At 40.6% G+C, this 18,221-nt stretch overlaps 1 protein-coding gene across 3 annotated transcripts in view; it reads left to right on the top strand.

Annotated features, from left to right (window-relative positions):
* LOC309698855 (retinoic acid receptor beta-like) overlaps window positions 1-18,221 on the top strand; it is a 117,211-nt gene that overhangs the window by 59,052 nt on the left and 39,938 nt on the right. For 2 of the 3 annotated variants that reach the window (XM_082521588.1, XM_082521590.1), the window contains one exon: window positions 9,757-9,898. In XM_082521588.1, the coding sequence (XP_082377714.1) occupies window positions 9,757-9,898 (142 nt within the window). Of the gene's footprint in view, window positions 1-7,126; window positions 7,301-9,756; window positions 9,899-18,221 lie in introns of those variants that run through there. The other variant, XM_082521589.1, reaches the window with a different exon arrangement.

Here is an 18,221-nt window from a genome sequence, read left to right on the forward strand (position 1 = left end):
TCCTCAACCTCCTCCGACCACAGGTACAACATGCCCAGGACCCACTACAGTTCGCCTACAAGGCGGATGTCGGAGTGGAGGATGCCATATTGTACCCCCTACATAGATCCCACTCACACCTGGACAAGGGAAAAGGCACGGTCAGGATCCTGTTTCTTGACTTATCTAGTGCCTTTAATACAATCCGGCCCCGTCTGCTTCAGGAAAAACTGAACAGGATGGAGGTGGACCCCTGGCTCGTCGCTTGGATCTCCGACTACCTCACTGACAGACCACAGTACGTCAGGCTGAAGGACATCACGTTTGACACTGTGGTAGTTTGCAGACGACACGGCCATCATGGGGTGTATCTGGGATGATCAGTAAGAGTACAGGAGACTGGTGAGGAACTTTGTCACATGGAGTCACACAAACCACCTGCAACTCAACACCTCAAAGACCAAGGGACTGGTTGTGGACTTCGGGAAGTTTAGAGCAGGGCCACTGCCAGTTCAGATAGAGGGGGAGGAGGTGGAGGTGGTCAACATGTACAAGTACCTCTGGCTGTGGGTGGACAACAAACTGGACTGGTCATGCAACATGCAGCACCTGTATAAAAAAGCCCAAAGCCGACTGTACTTCCTCAGGAGGTTGAGGTCTTTTAACATCTGCAGGAAGCTCCTGAGGATGTTTTACCAGTCGGTGGTTGTAGGAGTCCTGTTCTATGCTGTGGTGTGCTGGGGGAGCAGCACAACAAAGGACTCATCCAGGCTGGAAAAACGAATCAGGAAGGCTGGCTCTGTGGTCGGCATGAAGCCGGACACTCTGGTGACAGTGGCAGAGAAAAGGACATTAAAGAAACTGCTGGACATTATGGACAATGCTGGGCATCCTCTGCACATGGTCGTAAACAATCTGAGGAGCCTATTCAGCGACAGGTTGCTTCTCCCAGAGTCCAGAACCAACAGACTTAAAAACTCCTTTGTCCCACACGCCATCAGACTGTTTATCTCCTCATTGGAGGAGAGAGGGAGGGGAAACAGGAGGACAAATGAGGGGGGAACAACTAAGCTGAAGTGATTTTTTTTCACTGTGCAATATTTGCAATATTTTTTCTTATATTCGACTGTGCAATAATCACTGGACAATAGACTCACTCAAATGTGCAATCCACTGGTATTCCCATTTATCCCTATTATATATTTTTTATTTATATATGTGTATATATCGTATATTTATGCTCATATCCTTGCTCTCATTCCCCTTGTTTTATCTTTAACATGCAACTTCTGTCGGTGCTGTGCTACTGGAAACTAAATTTCCTGGAGCAACCCACCCGAGGGATTAATAAAGTTTCATCTAATCTAATCTAAAATCTTTTTGGTCATTTATTTAAATAGCCTTCAGGGATCAAAGCTCTTCTTTGGATGTTGTCTGTTCTCTGTTGATGATACCACACTGTTTCAGTAAAACTGAGGTCTGGGCTCTTGGGAGGCATATGATAGCATGTTTGGGATCATTGCCATGCTGACAAATTTAGATTTTTCCAATCAAACGCATTCCAGATATTATTGCATCGTGTATCAAAAACTGACAGGACTTTTCTTTGTTCATAATTCCATCAGTTTTGACCTGACGTCCAATTCCGCTGGTGGAAACATAATAAACTTATAAACTTTATTTATAAAGTTTCCCCATATCCCCAAATTATCACAGAGCCTTCATCCTGTTTTACAGATAAACACTCAGGACTGAACCTGTCTCCTCACCTCCTCTGTACACAATGAGCCAAAAAGGTCAAATTTGAGTCATCACTCCATCAGCTGTGCTACCCCTGATTTTCAGTACAGTTCTTATGTACCTTGGCAGCCTTTTCTCCTAGTTTTTTTCTTTAAGAATGGCTTCTTGATAGTCACCATTCCAGTAAATGTACTTCTAATGAGGTTCTGGTAAATACTGTATGGATCAACTGAAGGGCTAGATGCATTTCTCAGTTCTTTGCTGCATTTTTTCCCCATGCTACTTAAGGATACACTACATACCATGCTGACATATGCCAACTTTTTCCAATGGCTCTTTGCGAGTACTCCTTGTTGCAAAAACAATGTTATGCCTGTTATAATGACATATTTATCTTTAGCATTTTTTGCAGATTCAGCTAAAGAAATTAGAAAAAATTATGTGTTTTTGATACAGCCTGCTAGTAACAAAGTAACTGAAGATATAGTTCTTTGCTAGGTTGTCAGATTCATTCCTTATGTTTGGTGCCATTTTTTATCTTTGAAAGATTAAAGCTGCTTAACAGGAAAAAAAGAAAAGAAAGAAAAACAAAAAGGACTCTGAGAAGTCCAAGGACTGAAGAACTGGACTGTAAATGAGTGAAAAAGTCCATGTCCAAAGAAAACGATTGAAATACTTTTAGAAAGTCCTGATAACTATTACCACTTTAATAAATTGGTTCCTTGGAAGCAGAATATTAAAAAATGAGTGGTGGCTCAAAAGCATAATGTAAATGACAAAAGTTAAGTGAAGAACATTGCAGTCCAGGCCTTGAACTGTCAACAAGCCTCTTCCAAGTAGAGGATCCCCCAAAATCTTGAGAAACATTTTATAGGCAGTACATAAAACATCACCTTATGCAGGTCCAACTTCCAATATACTATCACATACTATCTCACATACGCATAGACTTCCAAGGTTAAAGTGATCAGGATGCGCTTAACTTTGAATGACTTAAGTACCTGGGTAGCCTTGGATTCAGAATCCAACCTGAACACACTTATGCATCAGCTGTATGCGTGTTGCTCCCATTGTTATCCATCAGACCTCACAAGTAATTTTTACCAGCTCACTCAGCTTACATCATCCAATATAAAGGCTTCTATTAGAGAAATGAATAATATCAAATGAGCAAAGGTGACCTCGGTCTGCTCACGTGCTATCATGGCTCAGACACAATTGGCTGAGCTCAGCTTGTATCCGTGCTACCAAGTGTGCTGCTTGATACTTGACAGATGCTTGAGTCTGAAGCAAGATGGGCAACAGAGACTGCAGTTTCAATCCTGTGATCTAATTTCTAACCCATCATCATCCCACTTCCCTAATGAAAGGAAATGCAAGGTCCCATCTGTCACAGGGAGATATTGCAAATGGAACCTCTCCATAGTGAAGGAAGTTCCTGAGGCAGAAATGCCTTCAACCATGTGCAAAAGGATTTGGATGATGTATAAAAATCATTTTAAGAGTTAAATTAATATCTGCAGACTAGGATATTGAAGACTCTTACTTTCTTTAGTTGCATCCCTGCTTTTTGCCACTCTGCATCAAAACAAACGTGTTCCTAAACCTGCTGTTGTGTCCCAGATCTTTCTGAGGATATGAATCATCTTCCTTATTGCTTTCCTTTAAGGGGGCAGTCCAGTGTGCATGCAGCATCATTCAACATGATTAAAAATCGTGCTCTCTCCTTTAGGTTGTGTTTTGTCCCATCTCCCTTTGCTCTCATCTTCCTGCCTCTTGTTTTCTTTTCCCCTCACACCCAATTGGTTGCCTTCCAATTGGGTTCAAACGCTCACTTTTAAAATTTTCTGTATGGAGGTTGCATGTTCTCTTTGTGCTTGGATGGGTCACTTGGTTAAATTTGGCACTAAAGTGTTCTGACTGATGAAGACACAGATGTTGGTCCACTTTCAAACTATCCACAGATTGTATTTATTTATTTTTCTCCATGCAAGGTAGAAGACGCTCTCAAACACACAACTTCAGAAACCAAAGTTTTTCAAAATTTCCAAATCCTACATGTTTTTAAAATTTGAGTTCCTTGCAATGGATCATGTAGACTGTAAAACAGTTTAGATTTTGACAGGTCACTAATTTGTAGTCAGTGTTGGGGAGTAACAGAGTACATGTACCGGCGTTACGTATTTAAAAAACAAAAAATGAGTAACTGCATTCCCTTACAGTTACCGTTTGAAAAGGTGGTATTCAGAATACAGTTACTTTGCTGAAATAAATGGTTTACACGGCAATCTTTTCCTGTTTCATATGTTAGGCTAGGCCCTCTCTGTTTTTGGTAATTCCACGCTGGTGGAAACCCAAACAAAACACACATTAAGAGGCTCTAATGCCTGTGTCTCATCTCTACTTGTGGCCCGCAAAATGACGTGAAGAAATATTTTTAAAAATTATTATTCACAAAAATGATTTAATATGAAGGCAATATCAGAGTGTTACAAGCTTCACCCTAAACAATGTAGCCTCATGGGCAGTGTTGTCCGTGCTGCAGGGAGAATGGACTGCCATACCCGTGATGTGTCTGTGAGAGGGAGGGAGAAAAAGAAGAGTAGAAAAGTGCGAGTATTCACCAACCAGAAATGGGAGCTGGAAGCATGTAAATATAATAATTAGGGATTCACCGATACCGATACTGGTATCGGGTATCGGGGCCGATACTGTAAAATGTGTGTGTACTCATACTCGTAAAAGTTAACCGATACCATGAACCGATACTAACTTATTTCATTAATCAGAGGGAGGCTTGTGATTTTTGTTGTAGTTTTTTAGATTGGCCACTAGGGGGACATCCCGTGCTAAACAGGCACAGGGTTAGGCGAGTGAGACTGGCAGCTCCAGATAAAAAAAGAGAAACTGGAGGCTGCTGTAGCTAGGCTAAACAAAATGTCAGCAGTGTGGACCGGAACAGCCAACTTTAACTCAGGTTTTGGAAAAGCGATGAAAAATGTCAAGAGAAAATCCACGGGCAGTTAAAACAACAGAGGCTCTGACTCATTTTATCGCTCTGGATGACCAGCCAATGCCAGTCGTGGAAAACATAGGATTCTTCTCAGCATACTCGAGCTGCGATATGAAATTCCCAGCCGCCCACACATCAGGGAGATAATGGTGCCAAAACTTCCTAAAGAGGTAAAGACAAGCAGTGTGTGCGCGATGTCAGTCCTTGGTTTAACGGCACAGTGGACTGATGATCCACGGGCAGATGGGGAGTTCGTTCGTCAATGCCAGATACTTTCGTTATTTTGTTTGTTTGTTTACAATATGGACACTCTGCACTCTGCATTTAAAAGTTTATTTTATTCTCAAACCTAATTTGTATTTATTTTATTCCAAACAGAAGTGTTTATTTATTATTCCGAAAGCTCGAGACAGTGCCAATAGTTCAGTGATATTTTGTTAAATTACAATGTGGAGACTCTGCAATAATTTAACAGAAGTGCTTATTTTTCACTTGAAATTTTTTTGTGGTCATTTTTATTAAGATATTATTTATTATCGTCAGAGAATAAAATAAAACCTGTCTTCCAATTCATTGCATTTGTGTGTGTGTGTGTGGTAGAAGTATCGGTTTTTGTACTCTGTATCGGCAAGTACTCAGATCCAAGTATCGGTATCGTATCGGTTTGAAAAAATTGGTATCGTTGCATCCCTAATAATAATAGCCAGTTGTAAGTAAGCTTACAACGCCTCTCTCTGTCTCTCGCTAGCAAAGTTGACCCAGACAACAAAGTAAGGCTAGTTTTCAGCTACGAGCCCAACACGAACCCGACGTATCAGCCAGAGGTCCCTTTACTACGGTTCGGAGCCGCGGACCTGTTTTATATACGCGCGGAACAGTTTTCTATACGAGATCGCTGCAAAAAGTGCAGCCTTACCTAATGTCCACCTACTGTTACTCATTTTATATCAAGATTTAAACATCTAGCTGGTGTTGGTGTGGAGTGTAACCTTCAGTAATAGTAATAAATCACACAGCAATAGTACATTCATGTAGTTGTAAAAAGCATGATCCAAAGTAATCCAAAGTGTTCAGAATCCGTTACTCTCATTGAATAACGTAACGGAATACGTTACAAAATACATTTTGGGGCATGTAATCTGTAATCTGTAGTGGAGTACATTTTAAAAGTAACCTTCCCAACACTGTATGTAGTTTGTCATATCTCTCAGCAAAAAGCATTACTACTTAGATCATCTGCTTCCATCTCACCCTGTCCCTAGGGACCTCTTCTCAGACACCAACCCTCTGCATGTCCTTGTTTACTACATCCATGAACCTCCTCTGACGTCTTGCTCTTTTTCTCCTGCCTGTCTGCTTCATCTTAAACATCATTTGTCTAATGCAGTAGCTTTGCACGTATCCAAATAAGCTTTACCTCTCTAACTTGTCTTGTCTTATAAGACAAACAGGACAAATTGTCTTATTTGTCTTGTCTATCTCAGTCATTCTCAGTGAAAAAGAATATTAACATCTGACGTTTTTCACTCCCAACATCTCCAAACCATACATCATAGCAGGTCTCACTACCATCTTGTAAACGCTCGCTCTCACTCTTACAGCTGTCCTGTCTCAAATCACCCTTGGCACTCTTCTCTCCCCTGCATTTTCTCTCTTCTGTCGTCTGTTTAAACTCATCTCTGTTTATTAGTTGTTCACTTTTCCACCTGCCTCCTTGTCATTCACATACATATTCGGTCTTGCTTCTTCTGACTTTCATTCCTCTTCTCTCTAGGGCATGCCTCCACCTCTCCAGGTCTTCCACCTGCTCCCCAATCTCACCACAGATCACAATGTCATCTGCAAACATTATAGGCCACGGAGACTCCTGCCTGACCTCATCTCATCTGTCAACCTCTCCACCATTGCAGACAAGATTTCCATCATTATTGGGGAAATTTAAAAGTCAGTGTGCACTGTAAATCAATACAGATTTAAGGTCTGAGTCTTATTACCCACTGGAGCAGAAACTGGGTTTCATCAGGACGCTACAACACAGTACAAACATCCCCACAGACACAGTGGCCAGGAAAGCAGAAGAGCATCATTTCAAGACGGCCCAGAGTAAATGTGGTTATCCCAGGAACAGCTGAGGTGCATTTTCTCAAGCCATAACATTTCAGTGGCTTTCAACGCCCCCGCCCCCCTCTCTGGTCCACAGGAAGGACTAGGTCCCCTTGCACAAAAGGGTCATGTAGTGTATCCGGTTCAGTTCCAGGTGGATTACCATGATTTATATATTGGGGAAATCAATTTATAATGTACCACCATGGTACTTTGGTCAATGGTCACAAGAGTTTGCATATTAATGATGGTGAAATTGACCTCACGACCCATTGTTAGTCAGTTGTACCAGTTGCAGTCATGTAAACCTACAGTTTATAAGGTTAGGGAGACTGAGAAAGAGACTTGGATGAGTGATGAAAAGTTTCTCCCACTGAAAATGCAATGTCCACATGAACAGAATCTACTCTCTGGGGCCTCTTGGAGCCATTTCATAATTCATTTCATCAGTTCAAACAGTTGTACGTAAGTACTATTCACATATGTCAACACTTTGCCATAACCTGTCAGAAGACTCAGTTTCCACTATCAGATGAGTAGAAATTGGTTAGGATGTTCAGGAACAATCCAGGAATCACCAAGACTCAAACCTGCAATGAACTGAGAGCTGCTGAAACACCAGGGTCACTGTCCACAGTGAAGTGCAATTTACCTTGACATAGACTGAGAGAGTGCTGACCAAGAAGGAAGCCCCGGCTCCAATATTGACAGCTTCAAGTTTTACTGAGATTTACAGCTGCCCACATGGTAGGGCTGTTCGATATAACGATATATATCGGATGACGATATAAAAACGTCTATCGTTTCATTTTACGCTACCGTTTGTTTCGTGGTGTCGCAAAATAAACCGTTTACAGCAATATTTTTTCATTGTTTTGATGGTCACTGTAGTGGCTATATTCATTTCTTAAAGTTCTCTCTTTCTCTTATATTTAAAATAACCACACTACGGACGGACAAGCGCCTGTTTTTATGGGTTGTCGTTAGCAACAACGACGGTAAAACCATCGCATGTCCGCTTGTTTATTTTCCACATAAACCTTTCACAATAAAGCTCAAGATCCTGTTGAGACTTATGGTCAACCAAGACAAAGACTTGAGCTATTTGATTATATTAACAAGAGATATATAGGTAAATGGACTGGTTCTTATATAGCGCTTTTCTACTCTTCTGAGCACTCAAAGGGCTTTACACAACTTGTACATTCACCCAATCACACAAGCACATTTTTCTAAGTGCTTTCTAAGTAACATTCACACACACTTTCATACTCCAATGGATGCATCTGAGAGCAACTTGGCTAGTATCTTGCCCAAGGATATTTGGCATGCAGACTAGGGGAAGCCAGGAATCGAACCACCAACCTTCCGATCAGCAGATGACCCGCTCTACCACCTGAGCTACAGCAAGTGTTCATGGATTTCAAAGGTGAGGCTTTGAAATCCATAAACACTGTCAAGCATCGTGCTTTGGGGTTGTTTTGCTGCTAGTGGTATAAGCACAATGGAAAAAGTTGAGGGAATAGTGAAGAAGGGCGAGTACTTCCAGATTCTTTAAATTCACCTCATATCAATATCTTTACGATTGGGACACAACTGGGTGTGCCAACAGGACAGTGATGTCAAATGCATATCAAACTGGTTTGGGATGAATAAAGCAGGCTAATCATGAAGCTTCTGGAACTGCCTTCTAAAAGCCATGACCTCAATCCTATTGAATATTTGTGAACCATGCTTAACAGCCAGGTTAAGCATGGCCAGGAAACCAACCACTTTATATAAACTCTACCAAGCATCGTTTTCAAATATCAAACCAAATTATGCCCAAAGCTTATTGATGGCTATCAGAAGTGTAAATAACTAAAGGCTTTACAAGGAACTTTTAGAACAGCAAGATAATAATGTTTCATTTTTTTATGTTTGTTAATAACTGCATGCTGTAGAATAATATTATCACAAACTTATTTTGATGGCACCCAGCTGGGAAGGACTGTCTGTTCAGCTGCAAGTCAGAACAGTCCAAAAGCACTGAAGATGGTGGTTAGCCACTCTGTGGGAAAACTTTTAATTTAAACCAAAAATGCTCCTTAAAAACAAATTTGGCCTTTAGCTCGTTAACTTATATTTCAAACACAGCACAACACCAGTAATTTCACTGAGCATTTGAGCAGTAGTGTCCATTCTGTCCCTTCATTCAGTTTAGGAGGTCTCTTTGTTATTCACTTAAGATGCTCTAAGAGCAGCTTTTATGAAGGAACTCACTTGGAATTGTTAGTGCCATTTATGCAAGTAAATCATCTTCCTTTTAATCCAGCTCCTGTAGATCCCAAAGCAGAGTCTCTGAAATAGAAATGATCGTCTCCATCAACACACATCTTTCCACTAACCCAAGGTTTTTAGGCACTTTGTTGCCTAAAACTTTTTGGACAGACTCACAGATTGAGTTCATTTGAAATCCTCTAGTAATTAATTATTAGAACACTCATTTGGTCTTCTGCAGAAATTTAATGTTACTTTAAGTAACATTACTTTAAGTACAGATATGGCAAGTTGTTGGTTAAGTCTTTCATACTGTACGAGCAGCCTCACTTTTTGATACCATTAAATTCTTTAGTGTCTGTTCCTGCTTGTATTCAATTTCCCAGCTCAAAGCAGCATTTGAAGCTCCCAGCTGGGACACACTCTGTTTTTGCTCAGTATTAATGGCAATAAAAAAACAAAACATCCAGCACATTGTTATACACACTGTTGTGACGTTATGATATCCAGTGACCAGAGGATTTCAGTGGAGCTGTGTGGATGTTTTAGCAAAAATGCAGTTGCAGAAGATTAGAAGTGAAGTGAGGATAACTATGTGAGACGCTGCTTTTATAATGCATCCCCACCCTCCCCTGCCTTCCTATATGTATCTGTCTCTGCAGGGTTTTTTCCGCCGAAGCATCCAGAAAAACATGGTGTACACGTGTCACCGGGACAAGAACTGCATTATCAACAAGGTGACGCGGAACCGTTGTCAGTATTGCCGCCTACAGAAGTGCTTTGCAGTTGGAATGTCCAAAGAGTGTGAGTTTCTGACACAATTTACACAAAGTACTGATGTGAGCAAATTAAATACAGCTGTTGGTTTGAAATAAAGGATTTGTTGTGGTCTATATATTCCAAGCAATAGTAAAATCAGGGGTATTCAGTATTTATTTTTTCAAAAAATAAGAATTGCAACATTTAATTTGATTAACTTATGTAGAGGAGTAACTGTCTGCATTTGCATTAATATATAAAATGTCCAAAACAAGAGAAAATATGATTTTTTTAATACAGTGAAAAGATGGAATTGGAAACATTCTATCAGACACAAATTTTCAAAAGGACGTTTAGTGTCATTGTAGTTTTGTTGTTTGAACTTAACAGATTTAGTGCTGAGTAATCAAGCATTGTTTGTAAAAGATGGCTGTAAGCACTGGATCTGAGAACTGAAGTGCAATATCACTGGGAGCCGGCTATATAGTAGTTTTTCATACCTTCATAAAACATCTTGATCCAATAGTCACCCATTCCAATTTTTTTCACAAACCTCAAAATATTATGTTGAAATGAGCTAATTTGACTCCTTCTGCTCAGTGTGATGGTGGTCCTCGTGAAAATAAATTATTCCTTAATTTGATATTAGCCCTCAACCAGAAGTTTCACTCTTATGTTTCACTCTGGTTACCAAATGCAGTCACATCTTGGTTCTTAGTGCTTTTTTACTCTACCTGAGCACTCAGACTGTTTTATATAACACAACCATTCACACTAGCACTTTTTTCAACACCTAAGCACTCTCTATCTAACCTTCACACACATTCAAACTCCAGTGAACACATTATTGCCCAAGGATACTTAGGCATACAGATCAGAGCATCTGGGGCTCAAACCACCAACCTCCCGATTAGACTTATTCTACAAAGCTATAATTTATTATTTGATTTCTAAGATATAAACTAATACGTTTTAATTACAGACATGTGAAAATTGTGTTTTTCACAGGACTGTGAAAACCAGTACATACTTACTGCTTCTAGAAGTAAGAACTAAGTCCTGCTAATTTATCATCAGAACGTGTGACCATCTCTACAAAAGGTTTTGTCATGTTACTTGTCTGGAACTTATTTTCTCTAAGTTTATATAAAATCAGTGTTAGTACAAACAATGGCAGTAAGAAATATTGCTTTAAATAGCATTTTTATCACTTTGCCCATCAGAGCAGTCTAGTGATATTGAAGGAGAGGTCAGAGGTCAAATGTGATATTTTGTCAGTTTGACCATTTTTTGAATGAAATGCAATTTATAATCTTCTTTCTTCAATCCTCCAATCTACTGAACAAGACCAAACAAGGGTCAACAGCAGAATGAGCTGATTGGTGTTGACAGAGAAGAGTTGGAAAGTTTTTTATGGGCACAGCCCAAATACTCAATTCTGCTCTTTAACACACAAATGCTTTGTCCTTACAAATGCAGCTTCATTTAAAGGGATATTAACAGGCTTTCCAATGGCATAAGGTTTCTTGCAAAGAAGTATTGTTATAAAAAAGATAGAATCCACCACAGACAGTGCAGTTTGTTTAAAGGAAGGGATGCTGCTGCAGGGCAAGTATTGCTACTCTGGCTTTACAGAGTAATTCCATAGTGACCTGTATTTTAGCCAATTCAATTCAGTTCAATTAAAATTAATTCAGTTCAATTTTATTTATATAGCATCAGAACAGCAGGCACTTTTTATTGTAAGATAAAGACCCTACAATAATACAGAGAACACCCCAACAATCAAGAGACCACACTTGGTGACATGGGAAGGAAAAACTCCCTTTTACCAGGAAGAAACCTCGGCCAGAACCAGGCTCAGGGAGGGGCGGGGCCATCTGCTACATCCAGTTGGGGGTGAGGGAAGGAAGACAAATAGGCGCACTGTGGAGGAGAGCCAGAAGTTAATGATGAATAATGATTAAATACGGAGAGGTGTATAAACACATAATGAGTGAAAGAAAAGGTGAGTGAAGAAGAAACACATTATGGGAAGTCCCCAGCAGCCTCGGAGCAGGATTTTGAATTCTGGATTTAACAGGAAGCCAATGAAGGGAAGCCAATACAGGAGAAACCTGCTCTCTCTTTCTAGTCCCTGTCAGGACTCTTGCTGCAGCATTTTGGGTTAGCTGAAGGCTTTTCAGGGAGTTTTTAGGACATCCTGATAATAATGAATCACAGTCGTCCAGCCTGGAAGTAATAAATGCATGAACTAGTTTTTCAGCATCACTTGTTTCTAATTTTAGAGACATTGTGCAAATGCAAGAAATTTCTTTAATCAAACTATCTGTACTTTATCACTTGCTGTTGTTAAGACCCTCAAGATCCTCTGCATCACAGACATTCATAGGAACAGTTTGCATTTCATAGGTTACTGGTGTCCCTTGACTGAATCAGAATTTATGGTTTAGGTCCACTTTACGTTCCATTAGTCTCAGTGGGGAGGGGGTCCATTCCCTTCTGTTATACACTCTAGTAGAAGTGGAAAATATGATATCGTGATTTCCTTAGGCTAAGCACCCCCACAGGGCCCCTGATTAAAAATAACTTACTCTATTTCCTATATTCCTGTTGTGATCCTCAGCCTCTTACCCTAACTACCCTAACTGTCTGTTTGTCAAATAAAGCTGTCTTTTTCAGCTTGGTTTGCCAATACAAACCAAAAACTACGTTCTTTGGTTTGTATTGCCAACTACTAGGAAATGATACTGGTATATGGGGATTCTAAATAACAGATGTATCCAAATATCATGTCACGTTTGAGCTCTGATGTTGCATCTGCCTTTCTTTCAAGGTGACTCCAATATGCATAATATCTTCAAAGAAGGTATTATCAAGACAAGGATAATGAGCTGCCTAGTTAGTATAATATTTTATAATAAGGTTCTAATGTCATTATTCACAAGTCAGTACCTATTATGCATTACCTACTGCTGCATAATGTTTGTGTAATCAAAGTAACCTTCTGTCTGAGTTTTGTCTGAGTTTTACTGCTTTACAAACTTCTTAAAGTATGTTTTTTTAAAGAAAGGAAAAAATGACTACATACACAACACGATTTTCTTAGAGTTAAATACTGCCCAGAGTGAGAGCTGCCTTTACAGAGGTTTGCACTCTCTGGAAGAGAGTTCTTTCTTGGTTGATGGTTTCAATTAGTCTTATGTATGTGTGAATCATCACAGTAATATATATAAAATTACTCCCAGTGTTGATCTTGTTACAGGGAATTCTTACAAAAAGTTACGACTGGCATCTGCTGGATGTGCTAGCTTGCTTAATTGTCCACAGACAGGAGTGTTAGCTAATTCCCGTCACTACTAGCTACGGTTTGCTCATCTCTCCTGAACCCAAATTTTAACCATAGATCAGCTGTCATACCAGTTACCCTCCAGTAAGGCGATCTTATCTGCAAGACTTTATTTGGATTGTACTAAGGACTTTCAGAGTAATTACCAGCTTTTTAGGCCTTACAAGGCAGGCCCTCGTAAGAGCCATAAGCAATGGCTCTGACTTTGGATTGTGGAGGTGATTGCTCTTTGGTATACTAGCCTGCAGCAGCAGGGACCAGAATGCCTGCAGGCTTACTCCACTCATGGTCTGGCAGTGTCCTGGGCCCTTTTCAGAGGAATGTGAATCCAGGTATCTGTGCAGCAGCAAGCTGGTCTTCACCTCTCACCTTTGTCCGGTTTTACAGGCTGGATGTCTCAGCTTCAAGCAGAGTCCTCACCTATCCAAGTGCGGACCCAGAGCCCAAGCAGTGCTGGGCTCTGGGTCCGCACTTGGATAGGTGAGATACTGGCTATTTCTATGACTGCTTGAGATAAGCTTGTCTAACAATACGGGAGCCTCCATTTTTCCATAGTGAGAAATGCTAGGAATGAGAACCTTAGGTTACTTTGTAACCCCGGTTCTCAGAGTAGCATGAGTGAGATGTCTCACCAGACGGCCCTTCTTGCTGGGATGAAGCAAGAGGAGGGGCTTATCTTGAATAAAGACTATGCAATATTTATATTTAACAGTGGGTGGCTTGGTCCGACATGTTCATTGCAATCACCAGCCAATCAGAACTGGCAGAATGAGATACATGATTATGAGGAATATGCAGGGAACCGCATCCCATAGTGGACCCAGAACAGTATGTGAAGAACTACTTAAACTTTGCATAGGTTCTTTTTTGGGTACTCCGGCTTCCTCCCACAGTCCAAAGACATGCACAGACAGTGTTAGTCCTGCGACAGACTAGCGACCTCTCCAGAGTGCACTTTGCCTCTCGCCCTATGGCAGCTGCAATAGGCTCGAGCCCTTCAGCGACCCTGAATTAATAAGCAGAATAGGATGGATAGTTTGACCCCCACTGGATGGGATGCAGCTAGGCACCAGGGGGCAATTGAAGCATTTCGGCTTTCTAGAAGCCACTATAACATTTTATTCACTCTTTGCTTGCAAATAGGCAAGCACACAGATCTTCCCTTCAGCAGCTGAAGTAGTCGACATGTGAAGCCCTAAAAAACACTTTTTTGAGGATGTTAGCCGGCTTTGAATTGAACTGAAGTAAGGACACAGAGAAAGGTACTTTTATCTGACAACCACATTAGCAGTGTGTTAAGTTGTAATTATAATTAAGGTATAATTAATTATGACATTAATGTGGGAGATGGGCAGCAGAAGTTATCTGATGGGTAGGCAGGGGTTGGGTTCACCAGCTGGAGTCAAATGGATCTTGGTCTTATCAGTAGCAAAGCCTGTTAACCAATAGTGAGATCATCATAGAGCAATCTTTTATTTTTTAAGTTGTGTTCGAGTTGTATTTGACTGCTGAGGTGATTTGGTTTCTCTGTATTATTGTAGGATTATTACATGACAATATAAAGTGCCTTGAAGCAACTCATGTTGTGATTTGGTGCAATATAAATAAAACTGAAATGAATCAAATTAAATTGAATTAAAAATTTGCTCCAAGGTAATATTTTAATATTAATAATTTGTTATCCTGTAAGTCTCTTATAAAACCACTCTGCTAAGTGGTTTTATAGGACTTTTTCTAGGCTATTGAGAACTTGTGACTGAGGGAGGGCACGGCATATTGAGACACTTGTAACAGATCAAGAGCCCTTTGGGCAGACATTTCCTCTAATCCTTTGTAATACTTTCATTGTTGTAAAAAGAGCGACAGATTCAGACCTTGATTGGCAAATGCCTGGCTGGTTATTCAACCAGTTAGTCGTGGATGTGAGCAGACATGAGCAGACCAAGAGTAAACATATTTGTTGACACATAGATTCAGTAACATGACTATGAAGTGTCATATAACAAACTTATCACAAAATATATTTCAGAAATAATCTGAGGGACAGAATAATACTTTTTTAATAAAAAAGTAATGTAATAAATAATATACCCAATTACTTTCTCAAGCAAGTAATTAAGTAATACACTGCATTAATCTTCTTTTTTAATAAGGAGTTCAAAACAAAAGTTGCTGGAGTCCAGGAACACAGTTCAAAACCCAAAATCCTAGGAGCAGGAGTCCTAGGACAAACCAAAAGCAGTCCAGGGACTGGCCATGTGCCCAGAAAAAACAGTCTGAGACTGAACAAGGGCCGACCCAGATGCCGACGGCACAACAGTCCATAACAGGCCATTTCAGGGGCCAACCGCGTGGAAGACTGCTGCAACAGAGCAGTTCTGGTGGCTGACCGCTTGGAAGGTGGCGGCGACAGAGCAGGTCTAGAGGCTGACTGCATGGAAAGCAAAGGCAAAGCAGATGTGGTTGTAGGCAACGACCTTGAGTTATACCGCAGCAGTATACTGTGTAGTAGTATACTGTGCTCGTCCCTGTTAGTTGTGCACGTTTCCCTTACACTTTTAACTAATATACAGTCAACATTCTCACAAATGACCTTTTGTTTTTTACCCCGTTTGTTGACAATGTTGATAATTGTCATCAGGACAACTGTCAAGTCAGCCGTCCTCCTCAGGATTGTGGTTGAATGTACTGAACTAGACCAAGAAGTAGAATTGTGGAAGTCTGCTGTCTAACATGTGTGAGCCCTCATTAGAAAACAATAGTAAATAACCAAATGCTGAGTCATTTTGGTGTATTTTCAAGAAACTGGTCCTTCTGCTGAATATGATCTGCAGACAGGTGTGTGAAAGCAACACACGCATTATTACGGACAAATGTAGTTTTTGGACTTTACCAATTGTACATTGGTGACCAAGAAAGAAGCTCCTGCTCCAAAATCGACACGTCCAAGCTTGACTGAAATTTGCATTTCATATTTGAGGTGTTCTTCTTTGTATTAATATTTAAGTAAAAGTGAATATATATGAGCCTCTGTGGGTCCTACGGTCTATACAAGTGTTTCTGAGATAGCAGTCCTCATTCGTCGTTCCAGTTGTTTGTTCATTGTGACAGAATATGAAAACATTGGAAGACGTGCATCAACAGAAAGCCTGTATATATGTGGCATTGCTTATTCTAAAGGTAGCCAGATCAACGCCTACTCACACTGCTACTATATTGTAGGGATGTACAGTACTTCCAAAGATCGGACAGCAATCCTGACTTGGGACAAATACTCATTAAAGATGATTTACAGAGCAAAATATTTTTATACTTTTATGCCTTGATGAAAGCTTTGCACTTTTTGTGTTTTGTCTATGAACTGTCCCCCTTAGGGGTCACCACAACGCCTTTTTCCCTCCTGTCTGGCATCTTCCAAACTCTTTGGCCAATACGTTCACTATCCCGCCTCTGCACATGCCCGAACCACCTCAGCCTCACTTCTCTAACTTTGTCTCCAAACCACTTAACTTGATGTGCTCATTTTCCTGTCATCCCCAAATTAGCATCCTCAACTGAGCCTTGTGTCTTTTCAACTAGTGCCACTGTCTCTGCACTACTGATTATATCAGGTCTCACTACTATCTCGTAAACATTCACATTAACTCGTGCTGCTATCCTTCTTATACAAATCAGCCTGGACTCCATCTACTCCACCAAGCCATGGTTGGTGCCAGGTATTTAAATTCTCTCTACTCTTGCATGTTCAGCTTTTCACCTTCCTCACTCTCATTTACACACATATATTCTATTTTGCTTCAACTGACTTTCATTCCTCTTCTCTCCATAGAGTTCCTCCACCTCTGCAGGCTCTCAAAACAAATCACAGTGTTGTCTGCAAACATAACAGTCCATGGAGATTCGTTCCTGACATTATCTGTCAACCTGTTCATCACCACTGCACATGACACGGGGCTCAGAGCCAGCCCCTGATGTAATCCATCCCATGATGTGAACCCATCGGTCACTCCTCACCACTGTTTCACTGTCCTCACACGTGTCCTGCACCAGCCTCACATACTCAAATAACCTCACTACTCTGCCACTCCTGCCTTCCTCATACAGTAGCACAGTTTCTCTTTTGGGACTCTGTCATAAGCTTTGGTTGGATCCACAAAGACACAGAGCAGCTCCGTCTCTGTACTTCTAAAAACAAACATTGTATCTGCTACTCACTGATCGTCACCTCTTTTCTTAACAACTCTTCTCCAAAGCTTCATGGTATGGCTCAATTCAATTTATACAGCGCCAAATCACAACAGCAGTCATCGCAAGGCACTTTATATAGTACAGTAGATCGTACAATAATAGATACAGAGGAAAAACCCAACAATCATATGACCCCCTCTGAGCAGTTTGTCATATTTGGCGACAGTGGGAAGGAAAAACTTCCTTTAAACAGGAAGAAACCTCCGGCAGAACCAGGCTCAGGGAGGGGCGGGCTCATCAGTTTTATAGTTATTATACCTCTTGAATATCATTACCAGTATACTTTTCCATTCCACAGGTATCTTTTGCCTCTTTTGTTGAAAACTCAGTGCCTTTGACTCTTCATCATTTTCATAGTTGCCTTCACTTCCTCCTTACTCATCGTCTTCCTGATTTCGCTAGCTGTCCTCCATCCATCATTCTCTACATTCATCATTTCCTCAAAGGACTCTTCTCAACACACTTTCTTCACTTGTTAGCACATTTCCATCTCATCAACTTGCTGCCAGAGATGGGCAGTAACGCGTTAATGTAATCCGATTATTTTTTTCAAGTAACGAGTAAAGTGAGGGATGCAAAAACGGTAATTAGATTACCGTTACTTTCCCATAGGAACGCTGCGTTACTGCGTTACTAAAACAGTGATTTCTTTGCAAGAATGTCTCATGACAGTGACGTAAGCAAGTGTGACAACAGCTGTGCGCAGATCAACAATGGATAATATATCGAGTGCAGAGAGAGTATGAGCGTGCAGCGTTTAAAGCTTAGAAG

The sequence above is a fragment of the Aulonocara stuartgranti genome, assembly GCF_965226115.1.
Source record: "Aulonocara stuartgranti genome assembly, chromosome: 22".
Classification (NCBI taxonomy): Eukaryota; Metazoa; Chordata; class Actinopteri; order Cichliformes; family Cichlidae; genus Aulonocara; species Aulonocara stuartgranti.